The sequence below is a fragment of the Physella acuta genome, unplaced genomic scaffold, assembly GCF_028476545.2.
Source record: "Physella acuta isolate Inbredline_101_S28 unplaced genomic scaffold, ASM2847654v3 ptg000242l, whole genome shotgun sequence".
NCBI classification, from domain to species: domain Eukaryota; kingdom Metazoa; phylum Mollusca; class Gastropoda; family Physidae; genus Physella; species Physella acuta.
In genome coordinates, this window is record NW_026731761.1 from 614,070 (window position 1) to 639,350 (window position 25,281).

At 34.7% G+C, this 25,281-nt stretch overlaps 1 protein-coding gene across 1 annotated transcript; it reads right to left on the reverse strand.

Annotated features, from left to right (window-relative positions):
- Nucleotides 1-308: 308 nt before the first annotated feature.
- Nucleotides 309-24,199, reverse strand: LOC131938326 (puromycin-sensitive aminopeptidase). Its single transcript, XM_059296333.1, has 21 exons — nucleotides 24,159-24,199; nucleotides 18,430-18,559; nucleotides 18,101-18,170; nucleotides 17,417-17,496; nucleotides 16,794-16,919; nucleotides 16,137-16,244; nucleotides 15,413-15,710; nucleotides 11,393-11,541; nucleotides 11,120-11,284; nucleotides 10,335-10,439; nucleotides 9,952-10,107; nucleotides 9,393-9,474; nucleotides 8,889-9,034; nucleotides 8,299-8,433; nucleotides 7,684-7,909; nucleotides 6,793-6,935; nucleotides 5,958-6,014; nucleotides 4,334-4,441; nucleotides 2,669-2,821; nucleotides 1,920-1,967; nucleotides 309-908 (listed from the first exon to the last, which is right to left on the reverse strand). Exons 2-21 carry the CDS (start codon nucleotides 18,553-18,555, stop codon nucleotides 774-776), a joined length of 2,616 nt encoding a protein of 871 aa, XP_059152316.1. The 5' UTR covers nucleotides 18,556-18,559; nucleotides 24,159-24,199; the 3' UTR covers nucleotides 309-773.
- Nucleotides 24,200-25,281: the final 1,082 nt, after the last annotated feature.

Consider the following 25,281-nt stretch of genomic DNA (forward strand, 5'->3'; position numbering starts at 1 on the left):
AACTACCGATGTTGAAAAGAAGTGGGAAAACAGTATAGTCAGTGTTTCTTTCTTTTTTGGGTGACAGAATGACCTAAAGTGATGTTTGACCCTTAAAGAAATGAGTAATGGCACCTACATGAAAGCATTAAGTTTATGATATTGGCCCCCAAACAATACCAGCAGTAGAAAAACAACTAAAGGCACTAAAGTACAAAACTGTCTGTTTCACATTCACAGAAAAACCAAAAAATTATTACTAATTAACTAATCCACATTTAGCAAACAGTTGATAAGTGAACAAATTAACACAAAACATGTTACAGGCCTACCCCAAGGGCAGATTTATTTAGTATAAAAAAATTAAGTAGAAAAAACAACAGTTAAGCACAGCAATGATTAAGTAAGTACTTCAATAATCACATTCTTCTTGTGGACTATTTAGAATTAAATATTTCAACAAAGCTTCTATATCACAATATTGAACATATTTTAATATACTAGCAATGCTTCTATAATCACATATTTGTTGACTTTAAATATCCTAACAATGGTTTTATAATCACATTATTATGTATTGTTAAATATTCTAACAATGCCTCTATAATCACATTATTTTAGACTTAAAGATATTAAAAAAACTTCTCTAATCACATTATTGTGAAATGTTTAAATATTCTAACAATGGTTTTATAATCACATTATTATGTATTGTTAAATATTCTAACAATGCCTCCATAATCACATTATTTTAGACTTAAAAATATTATTAAAATAAAACTTCTCTAATGGCATTATTGTAGATTGTTTAGATATTCTAACAAGGCAGGTCCTTGCTGATTAACAAAAGCAATGTTCGTGGATATGTGTTCCAGTCCTTGTTGAACAGACCTTTGGGCACTTTCCGCTTTGTGGGTTTCAAAAAACTTCTGGAAAAAAAAATAGGAAAAAGTTATTGTCTGAATGGTTACATTTGATGAGCTGGTTAAAAAAATAACAGGAAAAAGTTATTGTCTGAATGGTTACATTTGATGAGCAGGTTAAAAATAACAGGAAAAAGTTATTGTCTGAATGGTTGCATTTGATGAGCAGGTTAAAAAAATAACAGGAAAAAGTTACTGTTTGAATGGTTACATTTGATGAGCAGAAAAAAAATAACAGGAAAAAGGTTGTTGTCGGAATGGTTAAATTTGATGAGCCGGTTAAAAATAACAGGAAAAAGGTTGTTGTCTGAATGGTTACATTTGATGAGCAGGTTAAATTAATACATGTATGTGAAGAAATTTATCAGGGGGGAAAAAAGGACCAGACAAGGTGTAAGATTATGGTTGTGGTCCTGTGGAATATAGAGGACTATGATGAATACCTGGAGGTGGGGGATGTCCTGCTCCTTACAATAAAATATAGTATAAGGGTTTTTTCTGGGTGTTGCTGTTAGGCTTAGCGCTACAATAAGGATTAAATTGGGGAAGACGTGGTCAAATGGTAGAGCATACAACTGCTAACCCGAAAGTCTCGAGTTTGATTTTGGGTAAAGTTAGTAGAATATCCCTGAGTCCACCCAGTAAAGGCGGCTGGGCATAGTGCTGACCACTCTATCCCCTCATATGCAAAGGTCACAGATACTCTGCTTCACTTGCCCCATGGACCATCAAGTTCAATTTTCAGGTTAGCAGTCTAGCGCTCTACTGCCAAGCCACGCTATCCCATACACATAACTAGACCTACACATATTTGCAGCAAAAAGCTTTAAAAGACTGATACTTGTGAATGAGAGCAGCCTTTTATTCAGTCTGTAGAGGCAATGATCTTAGTAAACTATCAGATACAATTATTTACACACAGTTGCAACATACCAAAGATGGGAATAAACATACATAAACACAGCAATTTAAGTCCAAACAAAAAAGAACTGTTTAAGTAAAAAAAAAAACACTGACCTCAATTTCATTTTTTTTCCTGGTACAGCACACACCATCCGTCACAACCTAAAAAGTAAGCAAACAGCGAATCGTTAAAATACACAATAACACTGAATTATTCCTAAATTAAATAAAAATGTTAATTGCAATAAGTGACTAATATCATTATTTCCCCTATTAACAGAGCACAATGTGACATCATTGGTTTAAATGACTTAACACTTTACAGGCCTTACAGTTGCCATACTATGCATAGTGCGTAGTAGCAGAAGTCTCGTTAGTAACATGATTTTGAAGGAAACGGAAATTATACGCTTTCTTTACATTGTTTTCTAGTTGTTCTATCACTAGTGGCTCATTTTCTATGATTTTTCTAAAGTTAAGAAAATTACGGGCAATATAATTAGTGAAATTAAATATAATTTAAATGCCTCTGTCGTTGAATCAGGCTTTTTTTATACTGTAACTATTGAAAAAGAAAGTAGCTCCAGTGACTACGTTGAATTTTTTTAGCATTTAAAATAAATTTTTATAGAAATAATATTTGAAGTAGTGTTTTGTTTACGTATTTCTTAATAGCTTTTTATTCAATTTAAACAAAAAAAGAACTGTTGTTAAAAAATGCATTGTCTTTTAGACTGGCCGAAGGGGAAGTAAAATAGTTTTGATACCTCGGCCGGTAAAGGGTTAACACTTCAGATAAAAATGAACAGCTTTTTAACTTACTCTCACAATGATCATAAAACAGCTTTTCTTAATTGACTTACTCTCACTAATCTAGACAGCATTGTACTTGTTCCATAGCGCTGATATAACTCTTGCCAATTTTGTTGAACAAACTCCCATACACGTTCTCTCCCTTTAATGGAGCCAGTAGCTCCCCTTAGCACCTCTATACTATCCTGGATCCTTACTTTGTCCTAAAAAAAAGATACATATACATTTTTATACCATAAAACAAACTGAATTTAATATGATAAAACAAAAATTAATCAATTTTTTATAATCTGTGACAGGGGTCGGCAACTTGCGGCTCGCGAGCCGCATGCAGCTCTTTTGGTATCGAGATGCGGCTCTCAGCTCCATGCACAAATATTAATAATTATTTTATTTTAATTTCAAAACTCATAAAAATATTGTTCTACAACACTCAGTAATGAACTATTAATACTAATAGTTTCGCTGTCTGTGTATCTATCTGTGTATCTATCTATGTATCTGACAAGAACGCTCTAGAGAAAACACAAGGAAATTAAAAACATGCACAGTAATTCGAAAAACGAAGTATGACGTCGTATAGTAGAAAATAATCTGAAGCCGGAGAGTGCACACAGTAATATGACGTCATTGATTCTCGAGTAAACATTGAATAAAAAGGCAATTTTGTCTAATCTAAGTGGTTTGCGTGAAGAGTTTCTTTCATACAATTCTTCGGGTAGGGGCGAAGCCCCACCCCCGCGTAAGAACGTCTGACCCCCCCCCCCCCCCTAACTCAAAAGAAATTTCTTCATCGATACTCTATAATAAAATTACCGCCTAATTAATGTGTCTAATCTAAAAAGTGGTTTTCTTGCAATTTCTTTAATGCAATTCTTCGGGTAGTGGCTAAGCGCGACACCAGTGTTTCTTTCAGACTTTTTCCTCCCCGGAGAGGGGTGGGGGTACTTGAAATTTTCGGGGGCGGGGGTAGAATTCTCGGGGAGGGGGCGGACACTGGAAAAAGTATATAATTATATTTCGTTGAATGGGACGGTAGACATGTTTTTTTGGGGGGTGGGGGTGGTGGTGTGTGTGTGTGGGGGGTGTGTGTGTGTGTGGGGGGGGGGGGGGGGGGTGGGGGGTGGATGGGGTGGTTTTAGTTTAGAGAAAAGAGACAGCACTATCAGCCTAGCGCCCGTTGTACCCTTCCTCAACGGGCCATTTTTCTCGTATAATAATAATAATAAACAATAAGCACTCGCTTTTCTGTTAGAATATTAACTACTCCCTATTTCAATGTACTTCCTATTAACTTGTCTATCCCAAATTGAAACATTCGACTTCATAGGGGGATATCACAAAGAAACTAAACGAGCTAAATGTAAAACTGCAAAGAAATGAAAACCAAGAATATGCCTTGCTTGAAGAAGTTTATTTTGAAAAAAAAATTACTTCATTTTTTTGAAACGTGTATGTTTTTATTTGAATAAATATTATTTTATATTTAAATCTATTCATTTTAAAATGTTAGTGGCTCTTTAAAAAATTGGAAATTTGATAAATTGCAGCTTTTGGCTCTTCTCTCTCAAAAGGTTGCCGACCCCTGGTCTGTGAACTAAGTGATTGATTGGATCATGTAAAAATGTTGTATACTAATGGATAGTTATCATGAACAAAATGTGGGTTATTCACTGATAAATAATAGTTATCATGTAAATTTGTGGAATACTCACAGATAAAGCAAACTCTAGAACCTGTGAGATCAAAGACTCATCCAACACTGAGCCTAGCATCCTGGCTATGCGGTTCTTCTCAACCAAGGACTCCTCTTTGTTATATATCTGAAACAATATTATTTGATGCTCTCCCTTATTACAATAGTATTTGATTCTCTCCCTTAGAACAAATATTTTAGGCTGATTCTAGGAGGAAGTAAAAAGAAATAAACCGGGAGTGATCTCCCCTAAACTTTCTCGAATATTCTTATATAAAATAACAGGGGATGGGAACTCGGGCTATAGACATGATTTTTAATCCATTTTAAATACTTAAAGTTTTAAAAATAGAATAAAATCTCGTAGACAAATTAATTGCACACCAAGTGAACGCCAAATAAAAAAGCGCATAATAGTGCGCAATATTATTATTACTTTTAAAATTTACAATAGTTTTTTGAGAAATCGGAAGTAGCGTAAAGTACTACTTCCAGTCAACGGAAATGACTCAAAATTTGACAGAAGGTAGAGAATTAGATCTTTTACTTACATGTGAAATTTTGTTTATCTATCTGAAATAGTACTCAAGTTATAGGCTTTTGAAAAATTCAAAGTAGGAAAAGTACCACTTCCGGTTATCGGAAATCGCTCAAAAGTTGATACGGATCTACGATTTTGATAGAATACTTATATATGAAATTTCATCAACCTAGCTGTAACGGTACTCAAGTTATCGTGTTTACACACGGACAGACAGACAGACACACAGACATATGGACAAGATTGCAAAATTATGTTTTTCCGTATCAGTGAGGTGTGAAACGTCGAGATTTGTAAAAATCTCGATTTTTTTTTTTTGCACGATTACAAGACTTTCTCTATACTTCGTATATACGAGAAAGTAAAAAATATTGCCTTCCTTCAAAAACAATATCTTCAGTCGTATGAAAGTAATTGCTGCATCCATTGTTTAGTTATATCAGTAATTCTCTTTATTTTTTAATTAGTAATTAATCTAGCTCAAGTTTCCAATTATTTTGAATTAATTTAACAAAAACAAGCATAGGTCTTGATGGGCCAAGGATTAACTGATTCTTGATTCAGATTCACAGTGATAACATTTATAATTTGTTATTATTTTGATTTGATGTTACTCAAAATTAAATAAGATTTTTAAAAAAGATTATACAACATTTACAGACTAAATGCTTATAATAATAATAAAAAAAAAACCTATCTTTGAAGAGCCTAACTGCTGACTGGATTTACTAATTTTTTTGTAGTATTTAGCCTAATTTTCAGAACTATAAGGCTCACATAAAAATATTTTATAATAATTATTAACCTATATATTCAAGTAGTGAAAAACAAGGCTGACAATAATAGGACGGAAATTGTGGCTATCAAGTAAGATAGAACAACTCTCTCCTCTTAAGAAAATTTTAGCTTTAAACCTGAGCAACTAATTTATAGATGTGTGCAGGGGAGTGGGGTGTAAGCACATCATACTAACTAAACTCTTATTAACAGACACAACTTTAATAAAATAATGCAAACAAAAGAACATACCTCAAGCATCATACTAACTAAACTCTAATACAAGATAAAAGTTTAATAAAATAAAGCAAATAAAAGAACATACCTCAAGCAGCTTGTCAAACACTTGTTTGTCTCCATTAGCTAAAACTGTGGCATAAACCTGTAAAAGTACAATTAAATTTGTAGTAGAGACAAGTTCACTGTAGTATTTTACACCATAAAGCAAGTCATGTTTCCTTTTCAGACCTAACGGGTAAAAAGTAAAGTAAAGTTTCCCTTTCAAACCTGACGGTCTATGGGGCAAGTGAAGTAGAGTTCACTTGTTTCTGTGACCTCGGCATATGAAGAGATAGTGTGGTCAGCACTATGCCCAGCCGCCTTTACTTTCCCTAACATAAGTTAGGTACCCATCAGAGTTGGGTGGACTCAGGGACGGTCTACTGACTTGAACCCGGATTCGAACTCGAGACTTACGGGTTAGCAGTCCAGCTCTCTACCGCTAGACCACTCCGTCCCATAGACCTAACGGGTATCGGGGAAATAAGAATTCGGGTTCAAGTCAGTAGAACATCCCTGAGTCTACCTGAGTCTACCAAGCTCTGATGGGTACCTAACTCACATTAGGCAAAGTAAAGGCGGCTGGGAATAATGTGACCACACAATTCCTTCCGATGCCAAGGTCACAGAAACAGGTGAACTCTACTTAACTTACCCTACTTAGCCAGGTACCTATTACAGCAGGTGGATTTAAGTTTCTTAAGTGGACTTTCACTCTGGAACTAAACTTTCGACTTATCCACTATATATCCTTTACCATGCAATTCTATATTTTTTTGGTGTAGTAACATTATTGAAAAATTAAAAAATACAATGAAGATCAACTACAGTTATGTCCCCTAGCCTGATAATTAAAAAAAAACAAGGATGTGTCTACCTACTGGAGTTTTTAGGTCAGCATCAAGGCAACGGCTTCCAGTACAATGGTCCTCAAATCTTTTAAAGGCTTCGGTCACTGTTTTCTTGTTGCCATAGCGACCCAAGATCAGCAAGACTTGCTCCCTCATCAGTTTGAATGAATGGCCTTCAATGAAAACACTTTTCATTCAAACCAAATTTATATACGTTCCTAACATACTTATATGCATAAATTTTAACTTACTTTCAACATCTGATGCATTCCATACATATATTTTAACTTGCTTTTAAGATCTGATTCCTCCTATACATATTTATCTTACTCTCAGGATCTGACAAATCTCATACATATATTTTAACTTACTTTCAAAATCTAATGCCTCGTGTACATATTAATTTATTATTTACTTACTCTCAAGATTGGACACCTCCTATACATATATTTTAACTTACTTTCAGGATCTGACACATCCCATACATATTATTTAACTTACTCTAAAGATCGGATATCTCCCATACATATATTTTAACATACTCTCAAGATCTGAGGCCTCCTCTACATATGTTTTAACATACTATCAAGATTTGATGTCTCCCATACATATTATCTAACTCACTTTCCAGATCATACACCTCCCATACATGTTTTAACATACTCTCAAGATCGGATGCCTCCCATACATATTATTTAACTAACTCTCAAGTTCTGATGCCTCCCATACATATTATTTAACTTACTCTCAAGTTCTGATGCCTCCCATACTTATTGTTTAACATACTCTCAAGATCTGATGTCTCCCATACATATTATCTAACTCACTTTCCAGATCATACGCCTCCCATACATACATTTTTAACTTACTCTCAAGATCTGATGCCTCCCATACATATTATTTTACATATTATTTACTTACTCTCAAGATCGGATGCCTCCCAGCTTAAGTTCTCCCCAATCCTCTCAAAGGTTCGACACATCAAGGCCTTAAAACACTTCTCCTGACCCAGGGTAATCTGCTGTACCAGTGGCCGGAGCCCGGACAGCCCCAGCGCCAGTTTCCCGCAGACAGCGCTGTCCTGCTCCTCCCTGAAGCTCTCTGTCAGTTTCAGGACATCAACAGTTTCCATGTAATTAGATTTACACTTGAATAGATTTTAGGACCAAAAAAAAATACAACTTGTAACATTCAGTAATTAAATATTTTCTAAAAACATTTTGAAAATTGGTAACCCTCATCATATCATTATCATAGACTAGCTTTAAATATAACGTAGTATATACTGTATAAACTACATGGATAAATGTTCAATTGTAATGTATAAAAAGAAATATCTTCTACCTCACTGTATTAGCTCAATTATTATTATTGAATAATGGCCCTTTTATCACACTAATTAAAGAAAACTTAATATTTAAAAACAAACCACTAAATATAGAGAGTAAAATTTATACTTTTTAATCACTAAGACATGCAAATAAAAATGTTAAAAAACATAAATATTTAAAAAAATGAAACAAATTTTAAAATTACCAGGGCAAACAAATCTGTTAGAAGTCCGATCTTATCTTCAGGGGAGATAATGTTTTGCTTGACAGCTGGCATCAGGCGATTCAGGGTACTGAACTGGTACTGGACATGGTAGAACATGTACTGACCACTATTAACCTGCAGAGGTTAATATTTTTACATCTGTTAACATTTCTTACTGGACATGGTAGAACATGTACTGACCACTGTTAATCTGCAGAGGTTGATATCTTTAAATTGCTAATTATTCCCATCTTTTCCAGTTCATGCCAAAGACACGTGAGTCAGATGAAACAGAGTTCATCTGTTTCAATCACTTTGACATACAGGGAGATAGTGTGGTTAATACTATGCCCAGTTGCCTTACTTTCCTGCATGAAAGGCAGGTACCCATCAGACTGAGGGACATGATAAAGACTCAAGCCTGGAATCCGAGCTCAAAACTTTTTGAGTTAGAAGTCGTGAGTTCTACCATACAGCCACACCATCCTCAAACTCCTTATAATGATCTCAAAGCAAATTTTTCAAACATAGATGTGATTCAGCAAAGTTGATATATAAAACCCAAGAATTGTAAACAGTATAAAGCCTACCTTGATCCAGTCATCTGGCTTACAGTGAGGTACGTCTATGGTTAAACTATCTCCCTCTAATAGACCCTTCACTGCTGGCTTTGTTGGACTGTGGGCAGTTGTTATAGAAAATGGCACTATCCATCTCTGTTGTGAGGCTCCGCTATCTACTCAACAAAAAAAAAATCATTAGAGAAACTACATAAAAACATTTACACTTTTTAAAAACAATGTTGAGGAAATTATCTTTATTAAAATGAATTGAAGTAATAGATGAAATGTGTTGTCTTATTTTTATAAAGTATACAATTACTGCACCAAAAAGTCTCTTATGTTCTCAAGCTCATATCAGCACACAGTACTAGTTTACCCAGCATATATGGGTACCTACTTAACCAAATACACCTGGGCATGGTTCTGACAACACAATTAATTAATATGCTGTCATGTTTAACAGTGCACTTTACCATAACAATTAGTTGCACAGTCTGATGTGGTTTGGATGAAAATAAAATGATTAAGTACCTGATCTTCCTCGAGAGCAAAATTTTTCTTGTGACAGAATAACTTGCCTGATGTCTGAATTAGGAACAATCACTTCTTCTACCTTAAGTAGAGTAATAAAAGTCAAATTATTAGCCATGAACTTAAATTTAAGGTGTTCAATTCTATCAATTTAATTAATGCAATTCAATTAAATACGACAAAATATATGAAATAGCGAAGAACACTTCAACTAAAATTGAGCTAATTATGAAAAAATTCAATAGGATTGATCAATTCTTTAACCAACAGAGCAATAATTGTTTCAGCTAAGTAATCATTAAGTTCTCACAAAAATTTAATAAATTCAACAATGAAGAAAAAAATAGTTTGTAAGATCTTAATTAATAGTTTTTTGTATTGCAATTAAGGTAGAATCAAGCACCCAAATGATTTTTTCAGGAAAAAATAACTAAAAATACACTAAGTGTAAAAAAAACCTTAACAAAAAATAAAAAAAAAATACTAATCCAAAATTAAAATCCCCCCCCCCCCCCCCCCCCAATAAAAGTGAAAGTGATTAAAATAAATACATAGCTACCTTAATTAATGGGAATCCCATCTGTTTGGTCCAGGTGTCCATGATCCGGCTAATGTCCATACCACTGGACTCAGACAAGGCATCCCACATGTCCTTGGTTCTAGTGTTGCCAAACTTGTGTTTGTTTAGGTACAGCTTCATGCCCTTACGAAAGGCCTGCATTGGCAGATTTACATACCACATATCTTTAGCAAGATCTATAACTACGTAAATCGAATAATTTAAAATCATTGTCTGATATCAATATTTCAAACACAACTTCTACTTATATTACTCTCATAAAACTTGTTACACTACTAACACTGTCTTGCTAGCAACAATACAAAATTATGACCATCTTAAACAGTAAACACAAATCTTATCTCTAATAAAAAACCACAAACCTCATCACCAATGAAAGACTGCAGCATCCTAATAAGGCAAGCTCCTTTGCAATAGGAGATTTCATCAAATATTTCATCAATTTCACCTGGATGACCTACCTGCACCTGTATGGGCAAGACCAAAATACATTTTTTAATCTATCAGAAGACAAGCAGAGATCCTCTATATCAGAGGACCAAAATATAACTCCTTTTTAAATACATTATAACACATTTTAATGCAGATTTAATTTCTAATTTTACTGATTTTAGTTATTAGTTGTGGAAATGCATAGTTCACTTTTTCTTTTAAATGATGGTACAAACACCCAAATTTATAAAAAGAAATTCATATTACTGTGACAAAAAAGAAATAATAATTACTTATTTAAATATTTTAATCCCTTGGCATTGCGACGTTAAACTTATTCATTACGTTATTGCAAGAAAATGATTAAATCAGTCTTATTATAAAAGCTTTGTAAAAGTAAAGAGTTCTAAAAAGAAATATTTTTTATTCATATATAATGTTAAAAATGTGTTTTTTTTTTTTTTAAAATTATCACTCACATTTATAAACCAGTTTAAAACTTTAACAGAAATATCTACGAGATCAAAGAAAAACTAAATTAACAGTGATTGAGGATGAAGTAAGTATTCATAGCTATGGACCACTTGAAACAAAATAATTCAAGAAAAACAGAGACTAGAGATATAGCACCTAGCCCGGGACAAGAAAATCAAAGAGACCAGATGAAGCTCTATGGCACCAAGCCGTGGACAAGAAAATCAAAGAGACCACATACCTCTACAGCATGACTGTTGCTAAGTGCATCTAGCTCTAAAGCCCGACACTGATCAATTTTGATAAACTGCAGCCAAATGTCAAACTCTGGGTGAAGGTGGTCAACACACAGGTATTCAATCCAGGTGGCAAAACCTTCTTTCAACCACAGGTCTGTCCACCACTCCTGGGGATACAATCAAACTCTGGGTCAAGGTGGTCAACACAGTATGTACAAGTATTGAATTATATCAATATAAACAAAAACAATTCAATGAGGTAGAGACCAACTCACCATGGTCACCAGATTCCCAAACCAGTTATGAGAAAGTTCATGGGCAACAACCAAGGCTACATACTGTCTTGATGAGGCAGAGGAGTCGTTAGGGTTAACGAGCAGTGCTGTCTCCCTGTAGGTGATCAAACCCCAATTCTCCATGGCTCCTGGGTAATTAATTTTAAAAAGCCGTTAAACCAATGAAACTAAGGTAATCTATCGTTTTAGCGTAATCAATTCGGCTGCAGTAATAATGTGCGGGAGAGGTAACTGATGAATATATTTGTTTAAATAAGTATATTTAAGTCAAATTTGACAAAATATAACAGATAATTGATTAAAAATAACAATCAGTGACCAAAACAATTTAAAATAACATGAAACTAACTTTAAACTACGTATTTGAGATAAATATTAGTAGATAAAAACAGCGGCCATCTTTCCAAATAAAATTTAGAGTAGTTTCCCTTTATACAAACGTCTATTCGTATGTATATTGTGTTGACTTTGTTGTTTAATATACATAGTTGTCTTGTTTAATATAAGTAGGACAGAGGGCCATCATGTATGTATGTACATCCAAGATCTCAAAAACTTTTGGGAGGTCCACCATTTATTAAACCCTTTTGTACTGATGAACTTGTCAATTATTAGGTCGTCCATATTCTTCATAAATGACGTTGGACTCAAAATATGGGACGGGTTAAAATATTTTTTTCGTTAGAAATTGTGATTACGCGTTCGGGTATAGTAGAACTGCGAAATGATATTAAATCAACATCTTGCTTTTAGTGACGATTGGGGGAAAGGGAATTCATCGGGAAAAGTATGACGTCATTTATTAAGGCGAATTAGGCTGTCGCCTAGGGCGCTGTCCGTAGTGGGTGGGGGGGGGGGGGGCGCCAAAATGGGTTGGAGAAACAAATTGAAAGTTTGAGGGGGGAGGGGTGCAAATCGTAAGCTTAATTGTCCCCGTGCGCCGGGAAGGGTCGCTATGCCTCTGATAATACGGGGGCATAAAAAAAGGGGGGGGGGGGCGCTTTTATTAAGTTTTGCCTAGGGCGCTAAATAACCTGGCGCCGGCACTGTTTATGGGTGATCCATTTAAGCCTTGTTGTTTATTTTGTCTGTAGATATTGGTCTTAGGCCTACACTTTTTCTGAATTAAGATTATTGTGTTTATAAAATAGTTTTAAATTTTATTTAGTTACATCTGAATACCACATGTTTTTTTTTCTTTGCCTTCTGCTTTCATCAGTTTTTTATTTGTTCAGTAGTCGATGTTTACCCATCCCCACCATCCATTATTACAAAAACAAAAAACACCCACTATATAGTGATATCTCCCTCTAGAAAAAAAAAACAACTAGATCAACCTATAGTTCGTAGGAAAATTAGAATCTATCACTTATTTGTCTGTTAAAAAAAAGAAATACGTCATTTTTCTCAACCCCGCCGTTTCATCCCCCACTTAGCACAACGTCACTAAGTTCGCGGCGCACGTGACGTCATTTGTCATTAGGCTAATGTTAAAGAAAGAGATACCGCGTAATTAAAAAAAGTCAAATCAGGCACTATGGCGTTGAGACTTTAGCGACGTTTAGTCTGACGAATAGATCTAAATGACTTTAGTACGGTAAATTATATTAGTGTTTAATTTATTACACAGTGGTATGCGGTGCTCCCTCTACTCTACAAATTCACGTGCTTTTAATTTCTGCAACCTGCTGCTCTGAGACGTTCGGCTCTAAAATGCCCGTGACACAGCGGCCTCCGGAAATACATTTAGGCTCCCGGTCCCACCTATAAACTTCGTCTGCCCATTAAGCTCCACGCAAAACTTGTGATTGATATGTGGACATAAGCGGCGTTAGTGGTGGTGTCAACAGGGACCCCCTCCCCAAGCTCAGCTCTTAAAGATGCTCCGCACTTCATAAAAGACAAACTTGATGTTCAGACATCGTCGGACTCAGGCGTTTAGCCGACTGCCGTATTCCTAATGCACCGTCCACTGCTAACACTATTTCTATAGTAAACTCAAGCCTATACTGAGCTCTGGCTTTTTACATTAGCTGCTGTCGTATTAAGGGTTGATCTTTTGTTATGCCCCATGTCGCGAAACTTGCTGTTTTGTCCAATTTTACCTGCAAGCCAATAATTGTCGCTAGTTGGTTTGAGCCTTATTGTCAGAAGTTATTTCATTCCGAGTCAATGTAGTGCGGCCTATTTTCGTCGGTAGGCATTTAGTGGCAGGCCCTTTTTGGCGGGGATGGTGTGCTGAGGTTGTTTAACACCGCTTAGGACAACAGGCTTGCAATAGTTATGATCATTCGTTATGAGCAAAGGTATGCATGAAAACGAACACTTTATGTTCCTCATTTTCATTGAGCACAGCTTTATAGAAGTCTTCCATAATTGACGTCACTCACCCCCCCCCCCCCCACCCCGATCACCCTTTCATTATAGGTCATAAATTGCAGTCCTACGTAAATTGACGTCACATTAGAATAGCATATGTGACATCGTTTATGGACAACCCCATATTTCTCATTTTGGGTATTTGGTATCAACATTTTGACAACAAAAGTTGTTCAAAATGTGTATTGGAGGTTATGACTTGACATCTACCATAAATGACATCACGCACTTAAGGAGTGGAGTAACTGGTTTTCAGACGACGTTTTACGCGGGAAAGGGGAGGGGTAAGAAATGTGAAACGTTATGTATTTGGCCTATTACAAAAATGCTGAAACAATTCTTTTTCGTTCGAATTATGGCTTGACTTTTTAACAGTAATAACAGGCAGGGCAAAAAGGTAATTTTCGACATTACGACTATTTCGTGACGGCGAAAATGGGGGGGGGGGGGGGGGGGGGGGGGAGGTTAAGGTGAAGAGATGTCAAAAAACGTGACGTCATTTATGATTAAATCACTAATTAAAGGGAAAAAGCATGAAAATATGAAATGAAAATAGCAAATAAACAATAACACAAACAATAACAATTAACTCAAACTAATATTTAAATAAACATTAGATATGTAGTGGTAGCTTTATAAAAATAGGGAGTTTCTTAAAGTATAAAACTTGCATCTCATAATAATAATTCTAGAACTGATGTTTATTTTCATTCAATTAAATTTTTTAAAGGGCAGAATTAAAAAAAAAAACACATGCTTTACATTTAAACACAAGACAATCGTATTTAATAGCAAACATCTATACTTTTCCATACAAATAGAAATTAAAGGGAAATGACTCAAAATAATATTTTCTTAAGATGGCCGCTGTTTTTAATAGCAAATTTAGTATCTGGAACATCGTTGTTAAACCTTAATTTTATGACATTTTTATTGATTTAACCTTTAAATGTGGTTTAATATTCAATTATCTTTAGTATTTTAGTAGAATATGCAAAGATATATTCATATTTAAGCCATATTTATTAGTTACCTTATCCCTACATTACTAGTGACGACCGAATTGATTACGCTAAAACGATAGATTACCGAAACTAATAACACTCTATTCAGATAAAAAAACTATGTAAACACTAAATTTCTCATTTTTTAAATCATATTTCATTAATTAGGAAAATATATATTCCAGTACTTTAATAAAATATCATGAACATTTCTTCTTTTTAGAAAAGCTCATTATGTAACAAATTTCACACAAAAAATATTTTTTTTCCCCACAATATGTTGATTTATTTATTTTTCTGGAAAATTTACTTTAAAAAAATTCCATAAAATTGAAACCTTAAATAATAAAACAATAACTATAAAATTACAGCAATCACTATAGTATTCACATGGTGAAAATACTACGTTTCTTTTCTTTGAAATAAAGGCACAATAAATTATATAATTTACACAATTGAATACACATTTTTAATATAGTTTATCTTTTATCATAATTTTAAACAAATTATGTCTAAAAACTTTTTATCTTGATCTTCAATATACAACCTCATAAGTTAACAAATTAGTGTGCAGTTATACTGAGTTATCGCAAACATGTATATAATAAAAACATACCAATCGCAAACTCCGGGAGTGTGATAAGATCTAACTTTGGAAGGCCGTACGGGATATCAAAATACCACTCGTAATAGGACAGAGCTTTGGTGGCAATCTCAAGCGCAAACCTGCCGTGCTCCTTCCTCCCAGAGGGTGTGTAGACCCTGACAGGGATTCCATTGGATGTCACGTCCTCGACAAAATCATACTCCCCCACTACAAAGGCTGTTAGGTATGTTGACATGATAGGGGTTGGTTGAAAGGTGACTATTTTCAGGCCGCTGTTCTCTGGTGAAACTTTCTCGTTTTCAACAGGCTAGAGACGAGGATTAGGAGAATGTTACAAGGTGCAATAGTTAATGCTCATGTGTCACAATTTAACTACAGTTTACCACTTTATGATTGGATAAGATTGGTCTTACATTAAAATTGATTAATCATGTTTTAGATTAAATTTAAAAAAAAATTTGAACCGTAATAATCTACAAATACACTATTTGCAATATTTATTACTTAATGACAATAAAAATAACTTTGGTGAAAAAAAAATGGCCCATTTTAAATAACTGCAATTAAAAACAAGAACTAATTCAATTGGTTTGCATTAAAAATATCAATATACATATATCTAACATAATAAAATAGTTCTTTGCTGTTTTTAAATAGGTATGTTACCTAAAACACATAATAAAATACATTTTTTAATTAATTTAGTTTTCTTTTTATTTCCTCAAACACACACCATATTTGAAAAAGCTACTCTGTCTACTGGAACAACTAGTGTGAAAATAAATACAGCTTTGATGGCTGGCTCGTCCCAACATGGGTAGGCTCTTCTTGCTCCAGTGGCCTTAAAAAAGATTTCAAACTTATTCATAAATTCTAAATTACTTTTTTTTAATAAGTAGGTATAGCTCATTTTTAGTTATTCGCTTTCAATAATATTTTTTTATAAACATAGACTTATATACATTCTATGCCATCAGTTTCTAGGCAATTTCATTCCTTAAAATAAATATTTCAAATTTATTTCAGAAATTAAAAAAAAATATTTTGGTGTAGGTATACATCAATTTTAGGGGACATCAGCCTAGCGGTAGAGAGGTAGACTTCTAACCCATAAGTCTCGAGTTCGAATCCAGGTTCAAGTCAGTAGACTGTTCCTGAGTCCTAACTCATGTTAGGGTAAGTAAAGGAGGCTGGGCATAGTGCTGACCACACTATCCCTTCATATGCCATGGTCACAGAAACATGTGAACTCCACTTCACTTGCCCCGTAGACTGTCAGGTTTGAAAGGGCTTTACTTATACCTAAATTTAATTGTTAACTAACAATGTTTTTCATGAATAGAGACATCTACATTGTCATGATCCCACAAGTTTCTTGCCAATATCATACCTCAAAATGTGTACCAGCAGCATAGCGTATCTCTCCTTCAGATGTGGTGTATTTGTTTCTGTAGAACCCTCGGAGTTGATCGTTTAAATTCCCAGTGAACTCAAGTTGTAAACAGTACTCACCAGGCTAAACATTTAAATGTAAAGATGCAATCGTTACATTTAAGTTAATTGAAATTCAAACAGAATATCTACAGAATAGGGGAAACCAACTCTTTTGGGTATCTGGCATTAGCTGGAGAGAGCACTACACTATTTATTATTATTTTACAATAAAATAAAATAGATTAGATGTACTTTGTCTGTCTTTGTAGGCCATTACATCTGATAGTATCATACCTTCATAGATAATAAAATCAGCCCATAACCAGGTGAGTTTAAATCCACTGACATTTCATACTTGGAACAACAAGGTTTGTTAGTTTATTTGGTGGTTATATAAAAAAGAAACTCTGAGTCAAGCACACTATCATTTTTATGTTAAATAAGGTCCTTTCCAAATTTCAACAAATTACACTGGTGCCAAGAAACAACTACCTGTATTTAACATCTGGTCCATTGAGTTAACTATTATAAGTTCGAACGTCAGACCACCGAGTGTTACACTAATTAGTAGCTACTTACACTAAGTTCTTGCTGGAAAACAAGCTCCACCTTCTCATCTTTGTGGTTGTGATGAATGCTTGCTGTGTTATCAACTGCACCTAGTTATGACAAAACCATTGGACAAAAAAAAAAAAAAACCAATGTAATCTTAAAAGTTGTTTTGATTTTTGTAGCAAGATGTGTGAGAGATGGAAACAGTTATTATTAACAAAATAGTATAAATAACATAAAATACTTTTTCTTTCTACTTTGGTCTAAGGGTTTTGAAATAACATTTAAATCAAATAAAGCTATTTTCATCATCATCTTTTCCCATTCGTGCCCAAGACACATGGGGTAGATGAAGTAGAGCTCATCTGTTTCAATGACCTTGGCATTCAAGGGGATAATGTAGTCATCACTATTCCCAGCAGCCTTTGTTTCCCTAACACGAGTTAGGAACCCATCAGAGCAGGGGCATTCCAATGACTGAACCTGGAAAAGCTATTTTACCTCTTGTAAATCGCAAAAAGGTTAATCCAAGCTATGTTCATCCTATTATTGCTAAGCAAGCCGGATTCATGATCCATGACTAATCCCAAATCCTAATAGTGATATTAATATAAAAAAAAAATTACTTGATAGGACACAGCTTTGTTCTATCAGCAGTTTTAGAAGGAGATCTGTTTTTTGTTTAGTTTAAATCAATAGTTAAGTACTCACCAATTAAATGAGCTTTATGCACTATAATGTCAAATATATTCAACACAATCTTGTTAGTTGCACTCTTGACCTGAAAATACAACAAAATATTTTCTTGCTGTTATCAGTTATTTGTAGGCCTAAAGATATGTCAATTAATAAACAAAAGAAATTCCTTAAATTAAGAAACTGGAAAAAAAAGTGGTCTAATTTAAATTCTTTTTTAAAATGCAAAAAGATTAGTGAAGTTTTATTATAATTTAGTCTACATTCTTTAGTCTAATTAAATTTTTAAAATCTGTTAAATGAGTTTTGTTTAAAGTTTCAGATCTTTGTTTTTTAAGCCTTACTGTAATAGCAATTTCTTCAGAGCCTTTAAAAGTAAACAACTGCAAGTCAGGCTGTAGTGTGACTCTATACAATGTTGGAACAACATTTGAAGGGAGACGTTCAAAAACTTCTTTCGTTTTACACATTTTCCTGAGGATGCAAAGGGTTTTTTATAAAATGTATCATTTAATCAAAGCTAATACAACTAATACAACAAACAAGTTAGCTAGTTATTCTCAATTTGTCTAACTTAATAAATTAACTAACCAGATGGCACATTGCAAAAAATAAATAAATAGGCCCCTCTTAATTTTAATTAACTCAAATAATCTTGCTAAGGAAATGGGAAAAAACAACTACTCATAACATTACAATTAGGTTGTACAATTGTTTGAAAACTCCTTAAGCCTAGACTCAACTAGAATGAATTTATCACCCCAGCAATATGCCAGTCCAAATGCAATAATCTTTGAAAAGTAAATACTTTTTAAAGGTAAAGTTGCCTTTCAAACATGACAGTCCATGAGACAGGTGAAGTAGAGCTCTTCTGTTTTAGTGACAATGTCATACAAAGGGATAGTGTGGTCAGCACTACACCCAGCCAACTTTACTTTCCCTTCCATGAGTCAGGTACCCATTGTAGTGTAGCTAGGTGGACAGGGACATTCTACTAACACGAACCTGGGACTCGGATTCGTGACTATTAAAGCTAGCAGTCTTATTCTCTAGCATCCAACCACACTGTCCACAGGGTGTGGGGAAATTGCGAGACGCGAAAACGAAATGGCGAGGCGGGAAAATGCGAGAAGGGCGCGAAAGCGGTCGATCACGTGACTTTTTTGTCTCGCATTTTACCACAAGCCGATACTTACGCTGGGTGGTGTTGAAATGCGAAGATGTCTGCGAAAAATTTACCGCACCCGATTTTCAGTGGTATTTGGTCCAGACTTCAAAGACGTTTCGTTTACATTGTTAAAACTTCTGATTTTTCCGTCGCTAGACATACTGATGATTTGTCAACTCCCCCCATCTTTTGTGTCGACTTAGAATACCACCTTGTTCGAAACCGACGGAAATACCGCCGACGATAGATCAACTTCTGTCTTTTGTGTGGAACGCCGAGGACGCCTGATTTACCGTCTTTGAAGATCGCCGTGCCCTGATCCGCTGCCGCCGCAAACATATTTTCTATTGTTGCATAGAAATTTTGTATTATAGCCGCCGCCTACGATTTTTTTCTAGCTTTTTTTACCATATAAATCTAAGCACAAGGAAATGCCTACATCATTTGGATACAACTATTCTGGAGGTAAGAACTACTTACTGTGTGTTTTCTCTTCCAATGTTCCTTTACACTAATTTATATTAGATTTTATATCACGGTTGTGACTTTTCCATAAATAATTCAGAAAAAAATAACATCAAAATAAGTATGCGATTACTGCCATAAGTGAAGGTGAGGACTAGATTAACCCTCCCTTATGTGTTGCTTATTCCTAAGCTGTTATGAACTCTCAATGCCCCCAGTTTTTTTTTCTCTTACTTACTGTTTGGGGAAAAAATAAAGTGACGTCACCGATATTATCAGTTGCTCGTGCTATATCGTAAACTATGGGCCTACTTCAAATATTTTTAAAACCAAGTTGAACTTATCTGATTTTTTTGGTTTTGGTGGTGGTGTTATTTGGGGTCTTCCATAAATGACGTCACACTCGTGGGGGGGGGGGTCTGTAATTTTATGACGATGTGAGATAAGGGGGAGGAGGGGGGGGGGGGGGGGGTTAGATGTGAAGTCACACTATTAACATGTATAAACATGAGCGGGCTAGATTTTTAAATTAATGCCGACTGAGACGGGATTTTCCTCTCGCTAACAAGATCGGGCGATGACAGTAGCACAGCAACGATGTTAGGATTTTTAAATAGATAGATCTAGATATAGATCTATCTATCTTCTTAGTATCTAGATAAAAAATAACAACATACAACACTCGTGTTAAAGTGTATGGCTAAATGCTTGTTTATTTTAAAACAAAAAAAAATGAATTTAAATAAATAAAGATGGAAAAAAAAGAAAAAAACTTTTTTCGCAAAAAGTGTCTCGCTATTTACCCTTAATTCCGCAGGTATGTCTCGCATTACCTTCTCGCATTTTCCCGCCTCGCCATTTCGCTTTTCGCGTCTCGCAATTTCCCCACACCCCTGTCCACAATACTTTTTGTAGTGTCATTTCAATTGATAATTATGAAAGTCTGAGTTTATTAGTGTTGACGATGGGGGTAGGGTGGAACCGTTAACATACTGACTGAGTTACTTATACACATTTTGTAAGTAAAATGTATGAAAGTTTGAGACATTTTTCACAGGACAGGGGAGGGGATACTGGTTAATCTAGGAGTTAACTAGTTATAGTGTTATACATATAGTCTAGGCCAGGCCTATATAGTCTAGAGCAATTAGATCGGTAAAATCTTAGTTTAGCGTCGTAAATTCGGCCAAAACTAGTAATGTGGGAGAGAGTGAATTAATGAATATGTCATTAAATATGAGTATATTTTCGTATATTTTGATAAAGTATTATAGATAATTGAATAATAGATCACCATTTATGGTTAAATCAATTTAAATATCCTGAAATTAATTTTTATCAACCCTGTTCGAGATAGTAAATTTGCTATTAAAAACAGCAGCCATCTTAAGAAAATGTTATTGAGAGTAGCTTCCCTTTCATTTCTATTCGTATGAAAATGTATTTAAATATGATTGTCCTATTGTATAGTCCGTATTACAAAGCATTTTTTTTTAATGTGAATTTCCTAACAAACAACTTTATTAATTCTAGAAGCATTGTGAGATGCAACTTGTATCCATGTATTAAATCACGTTTTTTTACTAATGTTTATTTGATTTTACTATTACTATATAATTTGAGTTTTTTCTTATTGTTTGAATGTTCACTATTTTCATTTCAGGTTTTTCTTTTCATCAATTAGTAATTCTATTGTAACTTATGACATTTTTTTACTTCTCTTTACCTTAATTAAACCCCAACCTCCGTCATATTTTTGTCGTAAATGTCACAACAAGTCATAATGTAAAAAATTACGCTTTCCTCTGCCTTATCTAAGATCTCTAGCCATAATTTTGACAACAATAAATGTTTGTCATCAATTATATATACAGAGAGACAAAATGTATTATCCACCAGCTTCCCTCGTAAAACATCATCTAAAACAATGAGCCAGTCCACCCCTTAAGTGAGTGTTGTCATTATGGTCGATCGCAAGTCTCAACCTGCCAGACACATTTTGGTTATCCTTTGTTGTCAATATCAAGTACCCAAGTGAGTGATATGGGGTTGTCCATAAATGATGTCACATATGATTTGCTACGGGAGTGAGTGAAGATTTGTGACGTCAACTCAGGCGGGTCCACAATTTATAACGTGTCGGTCTCATGAAAGGAGGTGAACGGGGAAAAATACCTATGTGGTTGATGGAGAACCTCTGTAATGCTTTGTTCAATCAAAATAACGATAAATAAGCATTAGTATTTGTATACCTTGCTTAAACGAATCATCACAAATGTTGCAAGCCTGCTAGTTTAAGACATTTGGCAAAACGGCCGCAACACATTATCCCCGTCAAAAAGTCTTTCCACCAAATGCCTGCCGACGAATAAGCCGCGTCTAATGCGGGGCGTTAGGAATACGGCCATTAGCATGGGCCGCGTTGGAGCACCAGTAGGCTATCGCGCTGTATAAGATGACGTAAATACTTAAATTCAACTTCGCTAAACTGCGCGAAAATTTAGTAATGTTCCATCGTTTGAGGAAATTTATTTTCTTGGACTTAAATTGAATTATCATGTTGACTGTCTGGCTCTTAATTTCCGAATATCACTTTTAATGTATCAAGATTCAGAACTATAATTTACTTTAATATAAGTGTCATCTTATAGTTTATTGTGCTTTTTATAAAGCGCAGAGCAGCTTCAAAATCGGACGCCCATCCTGTTTTCACCCAGCTTCTTTTGGAGCTTAATATGGGTAGTCTAGTTCTACACGGTGAGAGCTTAATACATTTTTAAAGGGCCGAAAGTCTCAAGACAGCAAGCTTGCTGAAATAACTACGTACGTTTAAATGGACGAGTGATAGATGTGTTAGGGGCTGTTTAATGAACACCAACTTATGTAATCAAATTAAACGTCGCAAAAGCGTCAAAAAGCCAGTGTTTGTTGTTTTTTTTTCTATAAAATTAGCCTAACGGTCGGCGGTACCGGTACATGACGTCACGTGCGAGCGTTAACTCGTTGACGATGTGCTAAGTGGGGGAATGAAAAAGGTGGGGTTCAAGAAATGCGACTAGGCAAGCTTTTTACATTTCTTGACCCTTCTTAATAGTTCTATCGTCCCCACTGAGAAAATGGATCACCAATGAATGACGCGTCATACTTCTACAGCTGGTCTTTCTCCCACAACCATCCCCTGTTTTCACGAAAAAAAAAAACCTGACCCGTCTCCAAAATCACATCGCTGAGTTCTACTCAACCTCTCCCCGCCACAAATCACAATTTCTATCTGAAACAATATGTTCATATGTTTGCTCTGTAATAATTCACGCTGTCATTAATATCATAAGAGCGACGTCATTTATGTGCGATCTAATATTGATTTGATTACTGCAAATAAAGTGTTCAAAAGTTCGACCTCCCAACAATTGTTGTGGTCTTGGATGCACACTATTAAGTCTGAAAAAGTCTATTAGTCATTCATGTCAACTATATTTAAAAAAAAGAAAAATTACTATACAGGGGGTCATCCATAAATGACGTCACGCTTTTTTGACGATTTTTACCCCCCCCCCCTCCCCCACACGTCGTCACAAAAAGCCAGACCCCCCACCCCCCTAAAGTGACGTCACACCTCAGCCTACAACCCCCCTCAAAATTGCAGTTGAATTGTTTTTAAACAGCTATATTTTTCCAAAATCTTGTCTGAACTCTGTCAAAATAGAGTATTTTAATCAATTGTTATTACAATGTATTAAAACAGTTTTCTAAAACGCAAAATTACGTCTAAAATTCGTCACACCATGTGAACCCCCCCTCCCCCTCATCACACAACGTCACAAAATTACGGACCCCCCTCCCCCCTACGAGTGTGACGTCATTTATGGACGACCCCCAGGCATGTATTAAAACAATACAAAGCAATCATATTAAACCACAAAATCAACACAAAAGACATGCGAATAGACAATGTATTATTTTTAAAACATGGCCGCTGCTTGAATTTACTCATTGTTGTCTCGAACGGGGTAGTAAAAGTTTATTCCAGGATATTTATGACTGGTTTGGTCTTGGATTGTGATTTGTTATTCAATTATCTGTTATATTATGTAAAATATGACATAAATATGGCCAAATGAAAGAAATATTCATTAGTTACCTTCATCGCACATTACTAGCTACGTTGGAATTTACGACGCTAAACTAAGATTTTACCATTAGATCTAGTTAGACTTTTTCGGAAGAGTCAATCATTCAATCTCAATCAGCGAATCAATCGGGTAATCCGACCGATATCCGATCGGTACCCACCCACTACCCACCATGACCATATCAACAAGAACAAATCATTCAATCATCCGAATTGCCATGTTTTTCTTTACGAATTTAGACTATTTTGGCTAGGATTATAAGTAATGCTCTGTCTTGATGTTGTATTTATAGTGTGACTGTTTTTACCTTTTACTTTTAATTAGATCTAGATCTAGATCTCTGGAATAATTTATGTTTCAATACTTTAACTTAAACTTAGGCCTTGCCTACTCAGCATCACCAAGACCGCTAGGTTACTGACCTGAAAGGTTACATCCGGAATAAACATAAAATTGTCTATCATAACGTAAACGTATTGTTATAGATTCTAGGATTATTTTATATTAATTTTTTTAAATAGAATTACAATTTATAATATAGATCTATAAGCAATAATAATAATTAAAAACTTGGGCTATGTAGATTTATTTTATGGTCATGGACAATAATAACAAAATCAATACAATAAGTTTCAATAACAGTCATTAACAGGCTTATAAATAGGCTATATTATAAATAATTTTCCATATGAACCACTAAAAAGAAAAATGTGGGCTGCTCATTTAGTTTTAGTTAAATTGTGAGGAAAATAGTACATAATATAGCACATTCTAATTACTAACTCTTTAAAAATTATTTAAGCCTCCGAGAAGTCAAATTTACTGTCACATTGCATTGTCACCAGGTTTTGACTCACGTGCCAACTTTAACAAGGAATCGGTCCGTTAGAAGGGGTCGAAATTTCGCTCGCCGGTTTCGACCCATACCATATAGACTAGACATAGCAAGACACAGTAAGAAAGTTAAATTAAAGCTTGTAGAATAGACTAGACATAGCAAGACACAGTAAGAAAGTTAAATTAAAGCTTGTATAAAGAGTCCGCCATATATTAATGCCGTCACTTCGTCATAAAATGTATTAACACGCAAATGACGTCTTATTTGAGTCCTAAAAATTACGGATTGTTAAACACTATTTTTATCTACATTATTACATCAGCTGAGTTAATTTACAATATAAAAAGTCTTAAAATTTTTTTTTAACATACCCTCTTCACACGAGGTAGATCTATATACTTACCACTGGCACATTCATGTCTTGATCTACATTGTGATTAAAGCTATGTTGTGATCTATTTTTAATTTACATTTTAAATTATTAATGGGAAACAAGTTTAAATCAAGTGTATCTAATATATAAAGCTCAGTTCTGTATGTAATGCATTTGTATATCGTTGGAATTGTACGAATTTAAGTGTTAGAAAATTAT